This window comes from Artibeus jamaicensis, unplaced genomic scaffold (assembly GCF_021234435.1).
Source record: "Artibeus jamaicensis isolate MK-2021 breed Jamaican fruit bat unplaced genomic scaffold, CSHL_Jam_final contig_354, whole genome shotgun sequence".
NCBI classification, from domain to species: Eukaryota; Metazoa; Chordata; class Mammalia; order Chiroptera; family Phyllostomidae; genus Artibeus; species Artibeus jamaicensis.
The window spans coordinates 44,628,569-44,650,987 of NW_026521803.1; the positions used below are offsets into that span (position 1 = coordinate 44,628,569).

The 22,419-nt window shown below is 48.5% G+C and overlaps 1 protein-coding gene across 1 annotated transcript in view; it reads left to right on the plus strand.

Moving 5' to 3' along the window:
- The window catches only part of CUNH18orf63 (chromosome unknown C18orf63 homolog), a 31,898-nt gene extending 10,484 nt beyond the window's left edge, over positions 1 to 21,414 (plus strand). The window contains exons 6-14 of the mRNA XM_053664160.1: positions 102 to 178; positions 1,346 to 1,455; positions 2,294 to 2,390; positions 2,497 to 2,582; positions 3,771 to 3,954; positions 8,151 to 9,191; positions 9,375 to 9,464; positions 21,012 to 21,169; positions 21,261 to 21,414. Of these exons, the coding sequence (XP_053520135.1) occupies positions 102 to 178; positions 1,346 to 1,455; positions 2,294 to 2,390; positions 2,497 to 2,582; positions 3,771 to 3,954; positions 8,151 to 9,191; positions 9,375 to 9,464; positions 21,012 to 21,169; positions 21,261 to 21,414 (1,997 nt within the window). The remainder of the gene's footprint in view (positions 1 to 101; positions 179 to 1,345; positions 1,456 to 2,293; positions 2,391 to 2,496; positions 2,583 to 3,770; positions 3,955 to 8,150; positions 9,192 to 9,374; positions 9,465 to 21,011; positions 21,170 to 21,260) is intronic.
- The last annotated feature ends 1,005 nt before the right edge of the window (positions 21,415 to 22,419 follow it).

Here is a 22,419-nt window from a genome sequence, read left to right on the forward strand (position 1 = left end):
TCAGTTTATTCTTTTGTTAATTTGTTAACTACTGAAGTAGTTAATTTGATTGGATGGAGTAGTAATCCCAGAAAATTTACAATTACGTATTTTATTTTCAGTATTAGACATCAATGTAACAGAGACCCAAGTTTGTCTGAGTATAGAAGCTTATACGATCAGACTGCCGCCACCTGAGGTACCATGGATTTTTATTTCTACAAGTAACTATTATATGTGCTAGATACTTAGTATACTTCCTGTTATTATGCACATGCTAGCAGGTTTTAAGTTTTAATAAGGAGAGTGATAAGATTTTTTAATTTTCACAATCCGTATTAAATTCTTGATATATTGGTGTTATTCTTAGTCTGTTTACCCAAAGAAATTATTGTCAGCTCAGCACAGATCCAGTCATGTTATTCCCCTGCTGAGAAACCTTTGCAGTGGCCTTCAGGACTCCCCGCTACCCCTGACCACAACAGGGACACATAACACTTCCTGCCTTCTTAGGAGAAGGACGTGTCTTTTATTTTGCTATTCTTGTAGCACCCAAGTACATGGCCTCACTGGTTTCATCTTCAGAAAGCATTCTCAGTTTTGGTCTCTATTGTACTTATTGTAACAGACACATAGTCACACTCGTTATTACTGAAAAAGATGGACAAGATCACTGGGAGGAGGTGGCCTGTCTGCACCCTGGAACGAGGCGGCTGACCCACCTGTGAGTGATGGTGCGGAACCCACGGGCTCCCAGAGTGACCGAGGGTGCGTAGCGCACTCACTGCCCACAGGCCAGCTCCCACGGGGAAGAGGAAGGAGCTCTCCTGGCTTTGCCCACCAGATAAATCGCCTCACCTGCTTTATTTTAAGCAACAGGTGTCGCATAGCGACATCAGGACAGTAGAGCTCCTGTCAGCAGGGGGAAACCCCAGAAATGAGGGGGTGCTCCGCTTTCTCTTTCCTGCCCATCGCCGCACATTCGGCACGTGCTCATTTAGTTCATTTAAGTTCATTCCCTCCATCGTCCTCCGTCATTAGCCCCTCTCAATCTCACCTTACTTACCTGGTCGACAGGGCGTTGCCAGGTCCCGACTGCTGGAGCAGTGGATTCATGCGTGTCTGTGAAGCAGTGCAGGATGGGAGGTTTGCGTGGGCGACAGGAGGGACAGCAGGAAACACTTGCAGGCATGTAGAGGAGAGACAGCGTGAGCCAGAACACTGACCACGTCACGGGAAGTGGTTGGTCCAGCATAACCGCAGCCTTCAAAATCATAGCTGGCTATGTGCACGGGGCTTTAATGTTTCTTTTTGTTTGCAAATTCTTTTGAGGACTCATGCATTAAAATCTTATTTCTATTAAAAGCTACAAGAATTTGGTATTTCTCAAAGTGTTATAAAGGACTTTGATACTCACAAGAATGCTGTCATTGAGGGACATTCGATTTTAAGCAACGAGTGCTACGTTCTGCCAAGGTGAGAGTTCGGTCTGCATTATTCAGAGGAGGCATGTGATGTATCATTTTCCTCTAATTTTGCTTCAGCACTGACATGTGCGAAAGCAGGAACCATTTTGTGAATTTCTGAATTATAATTAATTTCTGAAACTGAATTATAACTTTAAAGAGACATCACAAGTATATTCTTATACCTACAGAAGCCATCAGTTCCGTGTATCAGGTGACTAAAATAATTTTATTGTATATTAAATATATAATTTATAATACATTTTTATTAGATCTATTTTTAAAGTAAAATTTCTAGATATCTCATGAGATTAAAACTATTACAACATTCTCAATGTAACCTTGAGAGCTTTTACATATAATTAATAACTCATTATTATTTAAAGTCAGTTAAGTTTGTACTATATTCAGAAAAAATAGCTTATTATTAATATGAATAGGACTAGTGGGATGAAATTTTAACTCACTTTATGAAAAATAATGTTAGCAAGCATACACATAATAATTTTATCATTCAGGAAAGCCTAGATGGGAAATACAAATTTAACTCATAATTATTCAACTCAAACTTTTCTCTAAAGTCTAACAATTACCAGGCATATCTATTTGTGGCAACATTAGTCATTATTTTGTGTTTATAAGTGGCATATTGTTTGCATCAATTCAATTTAGTTTTTCCTAACAATTCTAGCTGAAATTTAAACACAGCGTATGCTTGGAACGAGGAGCCAGTGGTTATTGCTTACGTGTTGGTAGTTGCGAAGTCTTCTTGAGCACTGTCTAAATGGCATGGTTAAATCACACCTCAGCCTCGGCTCATGCTGCCCCACCGCTCTTGCCTCTCACAGCATGAAAACGGGACAGATACTCAGCATCCTTCGTGCCGCACCTCCCGACTGCCCTTTTCACTCATACACAGACTTCCAGACGCACTGGGATGACCTGGTGAGGGACAGAGACCCATGCACGGGTTACCTGGTTTGGCTTCTTATAGCGTAATCTAAGTTTGGCTTTCTCTTCAGAGAATTTCAGCTTTGCTCTTCGTTTTCAGTACGGCTATAAACTTCCCGAAGACCCCGGAGGTGCCGAAGTGTACTGCAGCGTCCACTTCAGGATGCTGGGAGGGAGGACCTTTACATATCCTTTACACGCGGCCGGGGGCAGCTGCTCCCCGCCTCCCGGCCTGGCCTCTCCGCCCTGGTGTCCACACACTGTCACCTTCTCTGTGTCCGGATGCAACCGCTCCTCTCTCTGCTCCTTTTTATCTGCATGAGTTTTGTTTCTCTCAGCATCTTTCCATTTTTATTTGAGCATGAGCTTCATAAACGCATTTTCTTCCCTTAAACATGACTGCCACAATTTAGACAGCGAGGGAACTGTACGGTAGGTAGGAAAAGCGCTCACCTGCTTTCTAGTAGACAGGAAGCAAACAATCATGGATTCTCCTTAGCCAAGGGCTCCCTCCAGTGGTATTTTGGTACTTCTGAAAGGGAGGAGTTAGAGTTAGTTGGACAAAGAATTTTATTTTTGGAAAATTGTTTTACAGGCAAAATTCAGAGGGCTTGGCTTGTACTTGATGTACTCCACAGACTTAAGAAAACATCTTAAGATTATTTTAAAAGTCTGCACATGAAAGAGCCCAGGTGAAGAGCTCGGGTGAAACTCTTCAGGCTGCATCCTGACCCTGCGGTCCCTGTCCTTTTGTGCTGTCACCACTGGCTTTCACAGGGAGAGAGAGGGGGGCCACAGTGTTCTCTCTCTGCCCTGTTTCCTAACCCAAATGTTAATGTAAAAGGAGAGTGGACAGATACAGGTTTCAGTCATTCCCTTTCGTTAGATGACAAGTCATTATTCCAAATCTTCAGAAGAGTCTTCATCAGAAAAGTAACCGCTGTTTCCCGAGAACTGCTCCTGGACCCTCGGGAAAACCTGCCCTCGCTGTTCCTCTGTCCTGATCCCTCACGGCCTCCTGGAGACGCAGCCGCTTAGTGTTGACTGCAAACACTTTTACAGTCTATACAGGTCGTAGTGTCTTTCTTATAAATCAGTTTGGGACTGTCGTCATTGGCCAGTCTGTATAGAGAGCCATCTCCTAAGGAGACAGTGAATTGTCTCAATTGTGAGTATTAAACCAGAAGTAAATAATATTATTCCTGTGAGGAAACGTGCTTTTTTAGCTTTGGATTGTAAACTTGGAATGAGTTAGCTTGGAATAATAAGTAATATGTAAAATACTTAGGATTTAGGCTGCGCCCTTTCCAGCAGTTACTGTTTCACTTTTTCTCAGTCCGTAAAGATGTCCCACTGATCTTTAACGCCGCTCACTTACCCTCTCCGCTGCGTCAGGAGTCAGCCCGTGCAGTTCTTCCCGAGGGTAGACTTGGAAGGTGTGTTGAAAAGCTTTCTTTCAGATCTAAAGTCCGAATTGCCCCATATCTGTGGATTTCCCATTAAGATGACGACAAAATCGTGCTACCACACGCCAGAACTCACTAAACCACATATACAGGTAAGAGACCCGTGTCCCGTCCAGTCCCCTGAGACATGTCGACTCAGGCCTCAGTGCAGTGCTTCCCGTTGGCTGTTAGTGGACTTAACCGTTTGTCACTGCCGTCGGTTATTATCACTGCAGGTGCTCAGTGAGCGCTCATCGGCGTAGTTCACCGGTCTGCTTAGTGGGAGCCCCTGGCCTGGGGCCCATGTCCGTCTCCGCATCCCGAGCACCTGGGACAGCAGAGTTCATTAAGTTTATAAGTGAAGGGGTGACCTCACAGGGTAGTTGGGAAACATTTGCCTCATACAAACCCAACTTGACTTTGAACTTCTGCCACTTCGTTTGAGTCTGAGTGATTGAAAAAGGCTTTGAGTGATTTCGCTTATAGAGATTAAATTATTTCAATACCATTTTCATTGTAAGATGATGTGCTAAGTGAAATCTTATCTATTAAGAGGAAGTAGAAATTAAGTAATACTGATAAAGAAAATATGATGGCCTATCCTCACACTCACTAGAATAAGGTATTTTTGTTTAAAAAAAAACAAAATTAAGAGGAAAGTTTTTAAAGAACAAGTCTAAGGAAGTTAATTTAAAATTTTCAACAGTGGTCTTTCTTTGGAATGACACATAGTTAACATATTTTCATCAAAGAAAAGACAAAAGTTAGAACAACTGGAACAGTTTGAACTATCACGTGGAGTAAACAAATATTTCTGTGTCTGCTCAGTCTCCTCTCTCGGACGTGTCTGTGTCCCCTGTTGCTTGTAGCTCCTGCTGCCCCAGGGATTTGTCCTTCATGTGGCATCGACACGCTGGGCCACCAGCACGCTGCCTCTTGGCACTTCTTCAGCTTTTGCGGACATGCAGATTGTTTTATCTCTTTAAAATCCCCAACTGGTATTCTCCAGAGCCAGTGCGATGGGCCCCATTCATCCCCTCTGGCTGGGCCACTCACCCGCCACTAGCCAGCCACTAGCCAGCACATGGAGCTCGTGTCCTTGACAAGGACGGTCCTCACACCCACAGTCTAAATTAACACCATGACAGCCTAGACGGCGGGGCTGTGGGCAAGGCCATGTCCTCAGAGAGGAGTGTGGGTGAACCGATACCGTTCACATCTATGTGATGATGAGTCTGAAATTCCTGCCCAGATAGAACTGCTAGAAAGTTCAGTCGTTGGACAAGTCCAAACTTGAGGAATTTAGAGGATAGGCTGTTGCTTGGTGCATTTTTATTGAATACGCACAAATAGCACCCCTTTTTATTACAAAATCATAAGCATGTAATTCCATAATATAACAACATCACACTCAAGCACACCAGGTGACACTTTAGGTGAAATGTTCAAACTGCTCTCCATCTCGTGGGAGACATTCACATACTCCACCAACCACACTCAAGTGAGCCTTACTTCTGCCAGCCTCTGTATTTATTGAATACTAAACATTTCTAGCCCACGTTTGTTTTAGAAATGGGAATCCAAATGATAAACTTAGGAAAATTTGGTTCTTAACTGTGAAATAACAAATTGGAAATTCTGGTCTTTGTATGGCTCCGAAGAATAAAAATGTTCCCTACTCAATTTTATTTAGTACCTTCTGTATGCCAGCTGCCTAATTTATGCATATTATCTCATTTAATTGTCAAAATAAACTCTTGGAATAAAGGATTGTTTTGCTCAATTTTGCAGAGGGGAAACCGAATCTGAGAGCCTCCGAGTAATCATGTCAAAGCCATACATTTAAATGTATTGCAGAATTAGGACTGAAACCCAAAGCCAGACTCCTAATCCTGAAGTTGGAGAAAGTTTAGGTGTGTGGTTAGGACCCCAGGCTGTGGAGAGAGGCTGCCTGGGTTTGAACTCCTCTACCACTTGAGTAGTCTGGGCGACTCACCTGATGTCCCTGTGCCCCGCCTTCCTGGGCTGTGAAGGGGGCATGGCAGTGGTGGTAAGAACAGCACTGGACACAAGCTGGGCTCTCCAGGAGGCTGACTCTGAAATGGAGTCTGGTGCACGTGATACTTACTGGGGACTGCCCTTGGAGTCAACACCTGCCAGGCTGGGGGCGGGCGAGGCAGGAAGCCCGCTGCCTGAAGGGAGAAGTCAGAAGCAAAGCAGGTGCCAAGCAGCCCTGGCCAGCCTGCTGTTACCTCATCTGTACAGACTTGTATGTGCCTGTCTGTCTCACAAGGGCCTTTAAAGACCTCACAGCAATTCCTTAATAGCTGATACCATGTTATTCCCCATGAGATCAGTTCCCCATGATCTCTGAGGTTTATTTGTAGGCATTTTGTGTAAGTTAGAATCCAAGCAAGGGCCACATAATTTCATTTGGTGGTTATTTCTGTTAAGTCTCTCTCATTCTGTAACATTCCAACCCACTTCTCTTTATTTAAGCCAGTTACTTCCTGGGAAAACTAGATCATTTTCCCTGGAAAATGTCCTATATCCCAGATTTGGCTGATTGCTTCCATGTATCATGTCATTTAAAGTTACTGTATCCTTCTGAGCCCTGCATTACCCACAAACCTGTGGTTGGGTCTAACTGCCACTGAATTCTGGCTCACCTTTAGTAAACGCTCAAGCTGTGCAGTGCACAGCTGGATGTTATAGATAAGACACATTTGATGGGTCATTGTGGTCAGTCCATTCACATATAAATAGAGCTTTCGGTTTCCCTTTGTAAGTTCACGTTAATGTACAGAGCTCTATAAATTATGTGTAAAGTTTTAGAAAGTGAAAGTCGACTAAGCCAATCTGCCAGTGACCCCCGGCAGAGGAATGGTAACAGTGTGGTGAAGCACACGTTATCTGTGAGGTTACAATTTCTCGAAGCTCTGGTTTGGTGACTACTTAAGTATTTTAAGTTCTACAAATTATTTATGATCCCAGCTGCTGTTTCTGTGGGCCCTTTTTGTGGTCTTTTCATAAATTTTAAATATAATTCTAGAGGTTCCCCCTTTGGGCTATTTACTGTGTTTTAGAAATTGGAAGAACAAGTAAATAATATATTGACAGGCCGGGGGGCAAAACAACTCCTGGGAATTATTTCCATCAGGTGGACACCTCTGAGTGACAGGCGGGGACAAAACAGGTGTGAATGCAAACATATTCCAGATGCATGTTCAGGAGAAGCTTTATGTCAGGACACAGGAGCCTGTTCTCCTAGGAGTCTGCCTGGAATGAGGTGGCTCGTTTTGCTTCTGTCATTTTGGTGTGTCCAGTACTAGGCGTGTTGTTTGGAAGTTACTGTTGTTTGTGAAACCAGGAGTCCAAAAAAATGGCTGTTCTTTCATTTTCTGTGATTGATTTCAACTTAGTTCTTTATTTTCATCAAATGAAAAAAAATTCAGTCTAGACACTTGAAATGACTCAGCCGCATCTGTTGTGAGGCAGCACTTCATTGGGATCTGAGACCTGCTCTCCTCCTCCCAACAGCCTCTGTGTGCAGGGGGAGCCTGGGGTGGGGGCAGGGCTGCGTGGTGGAGGGCGTCCCCTGTGTTTGCCTGTTGTCCACGTCAGGGCAGTGAGTGCCCCAGCACTGTTTCCGGACGCTGACGAGGCCGGTGGGTGGACTCCAGGCTTCTGCTGACTCTGCAGCTAGGAGACCAAGGGCACTGGCAGCCCAACTTTTCAGCAGCAGCTGCACGCATGTGGCTGTACCTCCTGCCTGCCTCCAAAACCTGGTGCGAGTGCCCCTGATTGGTTGGTCCCAGATCACATCCTGGCCCCCGGCTGCACAGGGGAAGAGGTCCATCTTCAATTCTGCAGCTCTAGCAGGAACCCTAGAGGAAGCGTGGGTGGGTGTCGAACCAGCCCCGTGTCCATTGCGCAGCCACGGCTGCCTGTGGCAGGAGCTGAGGGAGAAACAGTGGAGTGACCAGGACACAGCACGGGCTCCTTTGGAGGACGGCCGGTAGCTGATCATCGTTAAAGCTGTTACACAGGGTTTAAAACATTTCTTCATCTTAAAATATGTCACGAAAGGCTGGTATCTAAAGAGGGGTACAAGCCATAAGAAATACACACATTTCCTCAAAAAGGCTCCTTTGGTTTTTGTTTGTGCTTTTTGTTTTGTTTTGTCTTTTTACCTGTGTTACATGTTATAGTGTTACTTTATGTCCATATTTTGGTGATGTTTTATATCACTTTTTTCCATTAAGTACTTTATTACATTTTTAAAATCTCTTAATCTATATTCTTTCAGGAAAACAAAATCAAGCCACCCAATCTGACCTTGAAACAAAGGTTCCAGTGCTCTCTGACTCGGGCCCCTTCCACGGGACCCACCGTGGCTCAACACCTTCTACCGCACTCAGTAACCATGGACCACAAGGTGGAGCGTTGGGTCAGCCAGCAGAAGCTCTGCAGCTCCGGGGCTCCGCCTCTGCGGCCGGGCTCTGCTCAGAGCAGAAAGGCCGCCCTGTCTGACCAGGCGCCGCACATACATTTGGAAGCACCGCAGCCCACTGGAGGAAGCGCTCAAGTTGGAGACACACATTTTAGCTCCCAAAGTAACGTGGCCCCAAAACTCATACCAGTCTTCAGAAATCGGCCAGTGCAGATGAACAGAAAGGTCTCAGAACCTGGCGACCTGAGAAGGAAACAACGCTGTACACACCGAGGATCAAAAACGACGTTAGAATCTAAACTGGTTTTGCTTAAAACCAGCGGGATCCAGAATAACAAACCCAATTTAGACCCAGCTATTACAAAAAGATTTCATTGTAACATTCAGATGAATGCTAGGAATTTAACCCAGAAGACTTCTAGACCTCTGCAGGAAAACCAGACCGAGTCCTCTGAAGACGGGACAAAATACCCCCCTCGTAACAGAAAGTCCCCAGCTGTGGGTGTCGGTGGCAGTCAGCCACTCTCTGACCGCTCAGGATTTCCGATGTCGGGTAAGAATTTCAGTGTGGTGAGAAGTGCTGTTGACTGCCAGGTGAATGAGAAAGAAATTTTAACAAGCAAATGCATAGCACAGATTTTGGGGAAAGGACACGAGTCACTAAAAGTGACAAGACCACACATTTTTGAATCCGACACGGAAATGGAAGATGCCCAACCGCCACAGCATCAGTCAGTAAATCAAACTGAAGAAATTGATGTACGTGCCCACAGACCGATAGTGAGTAACACAGCCCACAGGTTCAAACGAAAACTGTGTCAGGAGTCTTCAGAAACTGCAAAGCAGCCTCGTTCCAGTAATACCCGCCATGGCCAATCCAGTTCTTCTATGAGCCAGGTAAGAAAACAGTTTTAATCTGGGGGTATTGGTCATATGGTAGGTTGTGAGAACCCCTAAATGAAGATCGAAAGGATTTTCCCCAGTCATCCAGAAGCACACTGACACCAAAGTTGTTCCTATCACAACTGCAAGTTTATATAGTTAACGTATTAAAAACGGGATTCTTTAATCTGATTACAGCTATATGACTTAGACAAATCAAAACCCAAGAAATCTCCCAGCGTCACTCAGGCTTACCACATGGATGCAGAAGCAGGAGATATCCATCAGGTACCTTAGGTGACACCTTTTGATTTGTTTTCCATTGTGTTACCTGAATTGGAATTGCCAGGTTTAGATGTCTCCAACCTCTTGGTAAGAAGGAGCTACTTTTCTATTCCTCGGAGCCTTGAAATCAGCCAGGAAATAGGAGGTGTTAAGGACAGGACAGCTCTGGAGTCCAGACTGCGCACAGCAGAGGGCCGAGGCGGGGAGAGGTCCTGCTGCGACCGCGTCCCACCCACTCGGTGCTGGGAGCGCAGCAGCCGCTGACTGCCCAGAGGTGCGAGCGAGTCCACCACCACTGAACACACACCAGCGGGGACTCTCACCTAAGACGAATCACCGTCGGTGATGCTTCACTGCAGTCCGGACTGACTCCCAAAGTATTGCAGTGGCGACTAAGGGCGAGCTCAAGATTTAGCTGATAGCGCTGCATCCGCGGCACTGAAGTCAGAAAGCCGCGCATCTGGAAATCACATTTCTTCCCATTCTGCCATCTGTCTGTTCTAAGAACAAGCATACCGCCAAAACATCCACAAACACTTTTTTTTTTGCATGGAACTATTGGAATACTTTCAATTCAAAGTCTTTACGAGCAAACTAGAAAACGTTTTCTTCTTTTTTTCTTCCAAATGCTATTTCTTTTTATAACAAATTGAATTTGCAGCCTGATTTGAGTTAACCAGAAGGCGCTGAAGTCTCCTACATACTTTATCGTGCAGTTTGTGACACCTCACACTTGAATGCTCCCGGTGGGAGCCCAGGGAGAACGTATGTGCCTGGAGCCTCAAAATTTTCACTCTTACAGCAGATGAATTCTGTTCCAGGTTCCATAATTTGTAGAAGCACATCCTTTTCCCACTTTGAGTTACTTAAGACCTAAGACAATCTTTACAATACAAAATCATTCCTATCACCCAGAAGGAATAAGACAATAAGAAAAATTATGGGATATCATTATAGCAACTAATTTCCCTCAAATATAAAATTAATATATGCCCCTATCAAAAATTTGAGAAGTACAAAACAGTTTCTAGAAAAAAGTTTGGAAAACCACCTGTAATTTCTCTTCGCAGAGAAAACCCCTTGGAACGGTGGACAGACGCGCATGCCCTCGGGAGAACAGGAGTTAGGCTCCTTACGCGGCAGTGGATGGGGCCCCCTCGTCCCTCAACAGCCTCATTTCTCATGGCCGCACCCGCGGTCCACGTGAGCATCGTTAGCTGGGCCTGCTCACCGACACCAACGTCCTTCCCAGCTCTCCACCATGGTGACAGTGCCGAGTGAGTGAGCTCGTACGGGTGTCTGCGAATGCCCGTTCATGTGACTGGTTTTGTTGAAAATATCTTCATTTTGCCCTTACTACTTCTATTATTGACATTTATTTGCATTCACTTTTTATTATTGAGAATGTGTATGTGTACATGATGCGTTGGGGTGTCTGCCATATCTTTACGGACTCACTGAATTTCACTTTGCTTTATCACAAGCTCACAGAAATCCCTCAGCAAACGTAAAACCTGTTTCACAGAAGAGCCAGAGCCCGCTGTCATATATATCACCAGGCTTTTGGCGTAGATGTGTCTCTGTTCGGAACTGCTCATCAGCTCGTGCTCTGTGCCGGTTGTGGGTGAAGTGCGGGGCTGCCGAACGGGTGCCGTCAGCCCGGCCCGCTCTCCACCCAGCCTGCGCTCCACCGGGCAAACCCTCCTGGCTCGCAGCAGAGACATGTGAGCCCGGGTGTACTGAAGCAAATGTGGAGAACAGCCTCCTGTTATGAATAAATTACCTAACACGGAAGGAGAGAAGGGACAGACCTGCTCACTAGTAGTGTTCTGGTGTTCACATGTTTTCGGTGTTTAATTTACAAAATGTGATAATTTTTGTGGTAAGATATTTAAAAAATTCTCAATATTCCATTGAAGAAATCATTTAGTTTTTGAAAAATATCAGAGAGCCAAGGTTAAGTGGACTTTGATTTTTCTATTGATTTACTGTTTTGCTACCTCACTAAACCATTGCAATTAAATGCAAAAGTGAACATGAACCCTGCTTCATAACTGTAACATTAAAATTTTTCTCTTGAAATTCTGCCTGGCTGATTTCCTATATAATGTTACTGTAAGCATTTCTATTTTCCAGAATTATCTCTGCATTACAATTATCTTCTCACTTTCATAGAGAAATGCATCTAGTTTAAAGCCCACCCTGAGTGCGCCTTTCCCGTCTGGAAACTGGCATGAGAGGTCATGAGCAGACTGCAGGAGAGAGGGGCCTGTCGCTCTGTGTCCGAGGCTGTGGAGAGAGCACGCGGTGCAGAAGGCAGTCCATGAGTGCGTGTGCGGGCCGCACAGCTGCCGGCAGCCGCACTCGTCCCGCCGCTCCCGTGCCCTGTGCCTCCCAGCGGCGGCCCAGCGGCACGTCGTAGGGGACAGAGGCTTCCACGTTAGTGCACCAAGCAAAATAGTTAGAAGAGAAACTTAGGTAGTGTGCAGTACCTTCCAGTTCTTTAAATAAATATCCTTGACAGCACCTCCTCCGTTCCATGAGCGTCTAAAACTTAGAATGTGTAGTGTAGTGTTTCATTTAGGTAAATGTTAACCTGGATGGCAAAGCCTGCTCGGGTTAGGTTCCGTCTGTTTTGTGGAGTAGAAGCAGGTTTCTTTTTGTCTTACAACATTCATCCTAATGAAAGTTTACCCCCAAAACTATGTATCCATGCATACGTCCACGTGTTTATGATGGACCGTGGATGGGTTGACTGTTCGTTTACTGTCCCTGTTGAGGGAAGCAGCTTGGGACCAAATTTCTGTGTTAGGGTTCACTGGAGAAATCGAGGAAGACTTTGGCTCACTTGAAGATTATGTTTCAAAAGCCAGGATAGTTCTGAATTCAGTTAGGGAAACTGAGTGGCCCTTCCATTAGGTTTGGGTGATCTGTGTGCGTCACGGACACCCTCTGCCCTGCCCCAAACCGTTCATGTTTTCAATTGTGTGTGAGTTTTCTAACCATTATGATTTCCGGACCATACAGAAATGATCTCTATGTTATCAAGACTCTCATAAGAGCAGCCATTGCATTTAAACCCGTGGCAGTCTGCCAGAATTAATGCAGGACTCATCTTCATAGAACCACAAAAGTACTTTTCATGTGTTATTCCTATTTTAAACTTCACAGTATCTATTGTTTACTGTACTTGTTTTTAGTTGTATTTTTATGTTATTATACATTATTTGTATTTACTATATTAACAATATTACTACAACAAACAGGGAAGAAGTATGGGTTTGTCATTGATTGCCTTTTATTTGACCAGCTCACTAACCAGATTTTGCTCTTTTTTGAAGTTCTTGTCGTCTGGTGCTATGCTGGAACCACCAGTGTGTTAGATAATTTACTCATATTTAAGAATGGTCAGTATTTACAAGGGTTTGGAGATGTCACAGTCATTATATACATATGCTTAAACTGTGTTGTATCCTACATAGTATCTTTTTTTAAATAAAAAAATAAAGTTATGTCAAATAGATGTATTTCTCGTATGTCACAGTGACAGGGATGGGAAGGCTTGGGTACATTCCAGGTTGTTACCTCTTGTCTCCCCTGTTTCATGTGTATTTGCTGAGGGAACCACGTGACCTAGTTGGAGCCTCCAGGACTCCACAGGCCTTTCGTTCCCAAATGCCCTCGTCTTGCATCTGACTGGTACGTGTTCGATGTCCGCCACGTGCCAAGCACTGCTGCAGACGCTCGTGATGGACCAGTGGACGCTGACCCAGTACCCAGTGGGGAGAGATGGAAAACAGACACGGTGAGTAACGGGTGTGATGTGGCAGAAAGCGACGGGTGTAGGGAAGAAGAACAGGGCGACGTAAGGGAGGTGGTTAAGGGGCGACCTTGGGCAAAGACGTGCAGGGAGGGGTGAGTCGGCCACACGGCCGTCTGAAGGGCGAGCTGTCCAGGCCTCGGGACAGCCGTGTGCCCAGGTTGCCCAGGGTGACTGGGAGAAAAGCTGGTCATACCGGCGTGGCAAGGACGTTTCCCCTGACTGAAATTGGGCTGAGACCAGAGAGTGACCTGCTCTGACTTAGGTTTGGACGGGCCATTCTGACCGCGGCACTGAGCAGAGAGCAGGGCTGGTGGAGAGGCCTGGCAGCGGGCCTGGCCGGGGCAAGAGTGTGGGTGCACTGGGGAGGTGGAGGGGGTGAGAGCAGGCCGAGACGCTGGGGCCCTGGATCGAGTCACCGAGAGAAGGGGCGGGGTGGGGCCTGGTGGCAGGAAGACAGCAGGAGAAGAGGGGCAGGTGTCGGGGCCGGAGGAGGGCTGGGCCCTGCCGGGTGTCCCAGTGCGGCGGTGACGCTGTCTGAGGGGTCCTTTACTCCGCATGACAAGCGCAAGCCTGCCTGGGCGTCAGGGAAAAGGGGGAGCAGATGGGGGTGGCGATCCGGGGTGCAGACCACTCCTTTGGGAAGGGTCGTCAGTGGGTGTCTCCTTCCTTCCTGTCACTGGTTCCTTAGCAGGGGTCCCTTCCCACTTCTCCTTCCATCACCCCCTTCTTGGCTCGGCAGCCTCCCGTGGCCTCTAATCTTTCTTACATCTTTGGACCCGATGCCTCTGCTTCCGTTGCTGGTTGAATGCACCAAAGACACGTTGGACAAGGAGCACTGGGAGGAAGGCCGTCCCGGAGAGACGCCTCGAGCCTGGGCAGGACGAGCGTCGGGTCCTCAGACGCGCTGCACAGCCTCCCTGCCGACGCTGCTTCCACACTGCACAGCCTCCGTGGTGCCGATGTCCGAGCAGGGTTCACCAGACACGTCTGCATGTGCACCTGCACGGTGTCGGTCATCTACACAACTTCTCCAAAGCCCTGCTTCACATTCAGAGTTCTCAGGCTCTGTCTCCTTTCTGCTGTCACGAAGACTCGTTTGCTCGGGGACATCTCCCATCTGACTTGGGGAGTCTGGAGGTGGAGTGGGGGTCTGGGATGATGCGAGCAGCTAACGTATTTGCACAAGCCCTTTGCCGCCCTCGGGGTGTGGGCGGGGAGGGCCTTCCCGCTTCTCCTCTGAGTCTCTCGAGCATCACTCAGTTGGTTCGGGCCGGGGCCGGTCTGGAGGTCTGATGCGGACACCGGCCCACAGTGTCCACAGCGTTATGGATGAGACGAGACTCATTCACACGGACGACCGAGTCCTGTGGAAGAAAAGGGAGAGCATGGCTTTTCTCTCAATGGGAGCAAAAGCCACAGCCTCCACCATGACAGGCCTTTATTTCTTTTTTTCTGGGTGCATTACATTACAGTTCTCATTTACTATGCACAGGTTCCCTTTAAGTGGTTACCTTTTATGCAAAGCAAAGGAGCCAATGCCACTAATCACATCCCAGAGGAAGGGTATTTGCAAATGCAAAGGGAAAGTGGTTGAACCAGTTACACTCCATACTGGGGAGTTTTAGCATGGATTTTAGGAAGTTACAGCAAGCACTTTTTGCCTCAATTCAGGGTGAGGGAGTTTTAGCAAAAGCAAGTCTCATAGTGACCTAGGTACGTTACAGGCCTGATTCCCTACGGGAGAACCTATCCGTGGGAGTGGGTCCTGTGCATGTCCGAGTGGGAGCTGGGCCCACGCCACACAGAACGGTCTCCTACAGAGGTCTTCCCAGTTTACAGCACCAAGAACTCTTTAAGAAACTGGTGTGACTTCTCTCAGTTCTCAGCAGAAGGGCCTGTCCTCCCAGAGATTGTGGTCAAGGCTTCTGGGGTCTATCTGATGTCAACCTGCGTTACCCTAACCATCCCCAGGCTGTACAATTGCTTTGTAGATGGTGAAGCCACAGGGCTGGAGACCCTCACGAGACCCCCACACAGCCCGGCGCGCTTGCTGCAGCACTGGCGTAAACGGGCGTTCCAATTATAACCTAGACTTCTGTGGCTTGTCTCCGAAACAAAGAACTTCTATATGTTACAGAACTGAGCAAGCTCTGTGTTTCCCAGAGCAATAAATCCAGCCTGCCTTTTGCCTCCTAAGACCTGATTTTAGTACTTTATAAACGGATGAAACAAAGCAAAATCGTTTTAACCAGATTTACCCCATTTCATTACTTTGCTGCCCTACTCTTGCTCTGTGGGCCCCAAGGAAACGACTGGATGAAACTGAGACTAAAAGCAACATAAAGTAGGATATTCAATACTCCAGGTTGCATACACCCAGCCGGGTCACATGATGATCAAATTTAGCCTAGTTAACCTGAGGTCAAGTGCATTTCAGCCCTGGGGGCAATGAGAAACAGAACGCTGGTTCCGAGTTCCCAGTAAGCGCACATATGGAAACATATGGCTTTGCGTGTCCCTGCCACACAGGAACACTGACACTCAACAGGCAGGCTGTCCTTTGGCAGGTCCCTGAGTATTGTGTGTGAACCATCGACGGGACAAAGACTGTCGGGCCAAGGACAGCATCAGCCTGGTGTGTCCCTCTCCACACTCACGTGCTACCTGCAGCGTGTCCGCCTGTGAGGCTGAGTTCCTCCTCGGAAGGACACACAGTTCCACCCAGAGGTTGGGGACCATGACATTCCTGACGGATGGTTCCATTCAGACTGCACTCCCCAAACTTTTCGGCTTTGGAAGTAGTGTCTCACAGTTTGGAACGAGCCTCCAAGGTGAAGAGCTCTGTGCAAGGCAGGAGAAGGAATCTTCAGACACTGGAAGTTGATTTTCACCAAGTCTGGGTAATTTCTTCCCAGGGAGAGGGAGAGTTGAATTCCAAATTGGACAGGCGCATTTTGCCTGCACTAGTTTGAATTAACCAGTGATTCCACTGGGAAGTGCAGGGGTTGACCAGATGTCCTTGGAAGGCTCCCGCAGACCTGCCTGTTTGGAGCTAAAAGAAAGAAAGAGACCTTGACCAATGAGGCCGGTCACTTCACTTAACAGTGAGGAAGCCATGATATGGGGAGTTAGTGCAGTTCACACCCACATTATAATTACAAAGAGAAATATTTATGTTGCTTTATAGTCCCGTTTACTCCTAAAAAACCTATTTGTTAAAAGGAGTTTATTGAGTACATATGTGCAACATAAAGAATAAAAACGAAACAAGACCTCTTCTCTCCAGTCTCGCTGCTCACGCACGTGCACCCCTGGGCAGTAGGTGTGAACACCGTGCTCAGGGGCGTGAGGCCGTGCGGATTCTTCCGGGGCTTCCTTCTTTCAGTCAGCAGTGTGTCTGGGGTTCGACCTCATGGTGCTGTCACTGCAGCCCAGTCACCCTCCTCTCCAAACCCCGTCATGCCATAACGTGAACATGCCGTACTGTCGTCATCCCACGGCCGGGCCTATTTTTGATTATTTCCTATTGGCATTTTTGTTTGTTTGCACTGATTGTTTTGTATGTGACTTGCACGTGTGCAGGTTCCTTGGACTAGAGAGTTGATGTGGAGAGAGCAAGAGAACTTCAGGTTGGGAGAGTTCTCTCCTTTCAAGGGCTTGTTGAGCCAAGTCCGGAAAGGTGAGAAGGGGGGCTGCGTGCACATTTCCTGGAAGGAAAACGTACATCCGTGTGTCCTGTACAAACACCTCTGGAAGGAGAAGAACAGAACTTTACCGATGTTACCTTCTGCTCATTCCGGGTGATTCCTACCTTTCACAAACTCTTTTTATATGTCCAAACAGCATAATGAACATGAATTATTCTTGTTATTGTTCAAAATAGATGGAGCAAGGCAACCATTTCCTTTTGTTTGATGTATGCACAAGTGCCACAGCAGTGACGCTGTTTAGAAGCCCACAGTGGTTCCCCTTGTTTATCCTCACCTACTTCATCTTCATGACATTAGGCCGTTTCACTCCGACATGCACCAAGCCATGGCTGATGCTTTCAGGGCACTGGGCGGTCACCCAGATGCCGTTCGATAGCCCTACCAGAAAGCATGACGGGAACCCTGCCAGGGAACTTCACCCAGTGACTTTCCTGATAGGAAGGTGACAGAACAGGAGGCCCCAGAGGGAACCCCAATAACTCACTGGATTGAGAAGCTGCAGTTTCAAGCACCTGGAGCCCCAGAGAAGACCAGCGTTCTCAATGGGAGTACTTATGTAACTCCTGGAGGCGGGTGAGTACACACGTCACAGCGGCCACACAGGTCCCCAGATGAAATGCGGGGCTATGGCTAAGTTGGAAGGGCCAGGAAATGGCCAGTGTTGACCCCAAGCTGTAACCCAAAAATCCTGAACTTGCTGACCTATAACCACAAACTTAGTGGTCATATTTCCACTAAAACAGGCTTTCATTTATGTGTAAACTGTTTATTTAGCACCTACTACATGTCAGGAACTATGCTGGGCCCAGATACACAATATCAGACACGGAAGCTCCAACAGTCCCTCTCCTACGATCCAAGGGGAGGAGAGTCCATGAAATGAGTTGTGACAGGCGTTAAATGTGACCACAATCAAAGGGCAGGGGGTCCCGTGGAAGCTCCAGCAGGAGCAGAGCTCCTAGGAAGAGGACGGATAAGTGGGGTGCTTCCGTGGGTGGGAACTAGCAGTGTGGACCAGACACGGAAGGGTGGTCCAAGCAGAGGAGACTGTGGGAGGAGACTCGGAAAGCGCAATAACTAAGGAGTGAGAGGAGACCAGTAGGGCCATGCAGAAGGACAGAAGGAACTGGAGGTTTCCGGTTGGAGGAAGGCAAGGCTGGGGTGGGGACAAGTCAGGAGGCTGTGTTTGCATGAGGGAGAGAAGTAAACTAAGAAACATTTAGGGAGGAAAACCAGCAGGACTCAGTGATAGACTGATGTGGTCGAAGCTCAGGTCATTGATGTTAAATCTAAATCTTTCTCTTTTCTACTATAAGCACTTAGTACTATAAATGTCCCTCAAAGCACAGCTTTAGCTGTTTCCCACAACTTTGACATGTTGCGTTTTTACTTCCATTCCATTTAAAATACTTCCAGGTTTCTATTTAGAAGTTGGTTTAATTTCCAAATAGCTATGCCTTTTTCAGACACCTTTCTGGTATCACTTTCTCATTTAAGTCCCCTTGGCCATTCATTATAAATTTACCAGGACTTCTTTGATAGCCTAGGACACAGCCTGGTGGTAGGCCATCCCTAGCCCAGTTGACTGGATTCCCCTTTTTATCTGTCCTCACCTTGCCTTACCTGAGTTTCCTTTCTTCTCTCTCTCTGTCTTGGCCAATGGTCTCCCATCCAGGTCAGGTCTGCGTGGATTTTCTGTAGTCTGGGGATCATTTCTCAGCACGGCCTGGGAGGGATTACACACCCACTCACGAAATAAGCAATAAAGCATGGGTACATTGTAGCCTGAATCCATATTTGGGAAAGAAAATTCCTCTAAAGAGTTATGATCTGCAGAATGTGACTCCAAGCACAGTAATTACAACCTTTGCAGGAGTGTGCAGAGGAGGTCAGCTCCTGGGAGCCAGAGCCACTTGCTTTCAAATATCGTTTTCCCAGCAGAGGTCCCTCCCGCTGGGGTGGCTTCCCAGAAGCAGCAGACATGCGACCTCAAAGACAAATCCACCCTCATTGCTTAAGAGGCAGGACATGGCAGGACCTTTAAAATGAGAACTTTTTCAGATTCCTCACTTCATTAAGCATGTATAATGTATATTTGTATTTATATAGTATACATCCTAATAGTTTCTATATAATTATATAATTTTCATATGTCATTTTAGCCATATCTGTATATATATATATATATGTACCTATACATGTCTGTGTGTGAAATCTTGGTACCCAGTCTCACCCAGGGTCATCATACATACTGTGTTCAGCGAGGAAGAGAAATGCACGTCAAGCTGGGAAGTATGGGGGCTGCTTTGCCTCCCGTAAGCTGTTAGAACACACAAATAATGCCTGCGTGGCTGTAGGTGCCTGCTCACGACCCCTCCACCTTCTGATTATAATGGAGTTTGGGACGAGGTTGTTCGACTTAGCGTTTCCGACACTGAGGTCCCAGTACATATTGAGACCTGGGTCCTGCCCATTGGAGAGAGCTGGGACCCCCTGTGATTGGGTGGGAGGTGACGGTGGAAGCACCGCACGGGCCCTGCCTGAGAACCGGCGGTGGGAGGAGCCGCTGGGAAAAGCACAGGAGGGCCTTCTGGGCCCGGTCATCTGAGCCCCTGGCAGTCAGAACACTCACACGTTCCGGGGAGGTCAGCAGAACCTAAAGGGAAGGAAACACAGAGAAACGTTTTCCAGTCGTCCCGAGCCCCGTACTTTGAAGAGGAAGGGGATAGAGAAGGGGCGTGCAACGGTGTGAGCAGTGCAGTGGCCGCCTGCAACTTGAACGTGAAACGGCCTGAGGGGACTCTCTGCTCTCTCTGAGAGGCCATTGCGTCTTGGAGTGCGCACCACGAGGTCTACCCACACAGCGGCACAGGGCGCTTCAGCCACATCTGTCCCGCATCTGTCCCTCTGACAGGCGTGGGCAACCTCCACATCCAGCACGGCTGCCAGCCCGGGGCAGCGGGTCAGCCTCTCTCCGATGACCACTTACCGCTCTCTGCAGACGGCCGGCCCAACACGTGTAACGTCATCCGGCTGCCGCCAGCTGCTGGCAGTCCCATGCCCCCAGCCACAGACACAGGGGCTTCTACTCAAGCCTTTCAGTGGACAATCATTATCTAAAAGTCACCGCCAGCCGGGCTCACAGCTCCCAGTTCTTGACTGCAGGCGGCATCCCTTCCCTACCAGTGCCCCCCCCGCCACCCGCCGCCTTTCTACTGAGCAGCCCCCGTCTGGAGCTCGGCCCAGCTGCCCTGCGTCCCCACGGGCCATGCTGGCCGTGGTCTGACTGGAACACACATAACCAACGCGGGCACAAGCCACTCGGATGCAGCCTCAGCTCTGCAGGTGCAGGCGGGGCTGTGTCCCTCTGAAAGTGACAGACAAGGACTAGCTTCCATGAGGTCACAAAGGTCGTACTCGTCAGAGACCAAAGGACGCTTAAAGTCAACTCAGCTTCCTGGCAAGAAGCTGAGCTGATACTACTTTTTTTTTAAGATTTTTAAAATGTATTTATCTTTAGAGGGGAAGGGAAGGAGAGAGGGAGAGAAATATCAATGTGAGGTTGCCTCTCGTGTGTACCCTGATGGGAACTGGTCTGCAACCCAGGCATGTGCCCTGACGGGGAATCGAACCGCGATCCTTCGATTCACAGGCCCTCACTCAATCCACTGAGCTACACCAGCCAGGTGAGATGATACTTCTTGAAAAGACCCTGTTTCACTACAGGAACAGATCTGGACACCAGTGAAACCCTAAGAGATTGTGAAAATCCTGGGTCGGCCGTTCCCTTCCAGGGATCGGACATCACGATCCAGGGCATGGAGGGAGCAGCTCCTACAGGGACTGCTGCCGGCCACCCGGCTGCTGCCAAACCTGGAAGTCCATTTGCAAACCCGCCACAGGCCAGAGGCCCAGCTCAGGGAGGCCAGAGGTGCATCCAGGACATACTGACTGGGTGCCTCGTCGTGTGACAAGTCTGGGACACAGGGACGAGGCTCCCGTGGGTCCTCCCCTCAGAGTGAAGGGTCCAGCAGCCCCGGGGCCTGTGTGTGGCTTGCATCCTCCCTGGAGTTGGCGGGAGCTTGTGCCTGGGGACTGCTGGTGTTGAGTCGTCCCACGCCACCACCCGCCCGGGCCCGGAGCCCCACAGGCTTCCTGCAGACCAGCCGGGCAGAGTGAGGGACCGAGCCAAGCGCGTGAGAAGTGAAGGAACGAGGGGGCTCCAAGACTCTAACATACGCGTCTTCCCCTCTGCCGGGCTCGCAGAACGTCCACCCGGCCCCCCATCGCTGGGCGGCGTCTGGAGGAGCATGACTGCTCGGTCCACCAGCAGGGCTCCCGGGCGACGCAGCAAGCAGGTCCTCCGGGTCCCAGTTCATACATGGCGGTCTCAGGTTTCCCGTCGGAAACGCTGCGGTGACTGCACCAACATTACCAGCTCAGCACTCACGTAGTGGCGAGTGTTTCATCTAATGTCACATTTCTCTGGGCCTGGAGAAATGAGGACCCTGGGGAAATAACGGTGAGCGAGCGTGTGTGCCTTAGAGCCCCCGGCAACCGGACAAGCTTGTGACACATTTCGTTTCTCAGCACGCGACCCCTCCAACCCTCATGAGCAGGGACTCGAACTCCCCAGGAGAGGTAGTTGGGCGGTTCCCACCAGTCTGGTCGGGCTGGTGCAGGGAGACCCATGTGTCCAGTCCCCGTCCCTCTGCATCCATTGTGCAAACTTCATGGGGGCCCTTGCTCAGCTCAAAGCCAGGTCTGAACCGGTGTCTACCAAGGGGTCACTCTCACAGCAGGGGGTCCCCTCCCCGAAGAAGATGCAGACTGCACAGCGCTCGAGTTGCTTCTCCCTGTGTGGTGGGTCCCAGCGCCCTCATCTCGTAGCATGGCATTTAGGGAACACTGGTTGCCGGGGCCTGTTCTCATCAGTAACAGCAAGTGTCCCCAGCAGTGGGGCAGGGGCCATGGGGCCTCCCTGCAGACCAAGTTCAAGGCAATGTCCGCCCTGCAGGCCTGCTCCCCACCAAAGGGGCGCATTGCTAACGCCTGGGTTTCCTGTATCCTCAGGGTCGGGGAAGGTGGGCAGGGGCTCCCGTCCAGGAATCTCTCAGACCTGATCCTGCAGATGGCCTGTGCCTGCAGAGGATGGGTCTCCAATGTGTAAGTCTGGGCTGGGACCCCCGTTGCTCACGGGTTCCCAGGCGGAGCTGCTGGGGCTGGTCCTGGGGCCAGGGTCCTCGGAGACATGTGCAAGTGGCTGTCATGCTCCAGCAGCCTCCAACAGGTGTGCAAGGGTCACAGGGCTGGAGTCAGTGTGTGACGCAGTCCCCCACATCCCCCTGTTTTCTGTTTACTGGATTTAGAGTGATTGAGTGAAATTACTTAAGGGGAAAAAAAAACCCTTTGAGGTCCAAAGAGA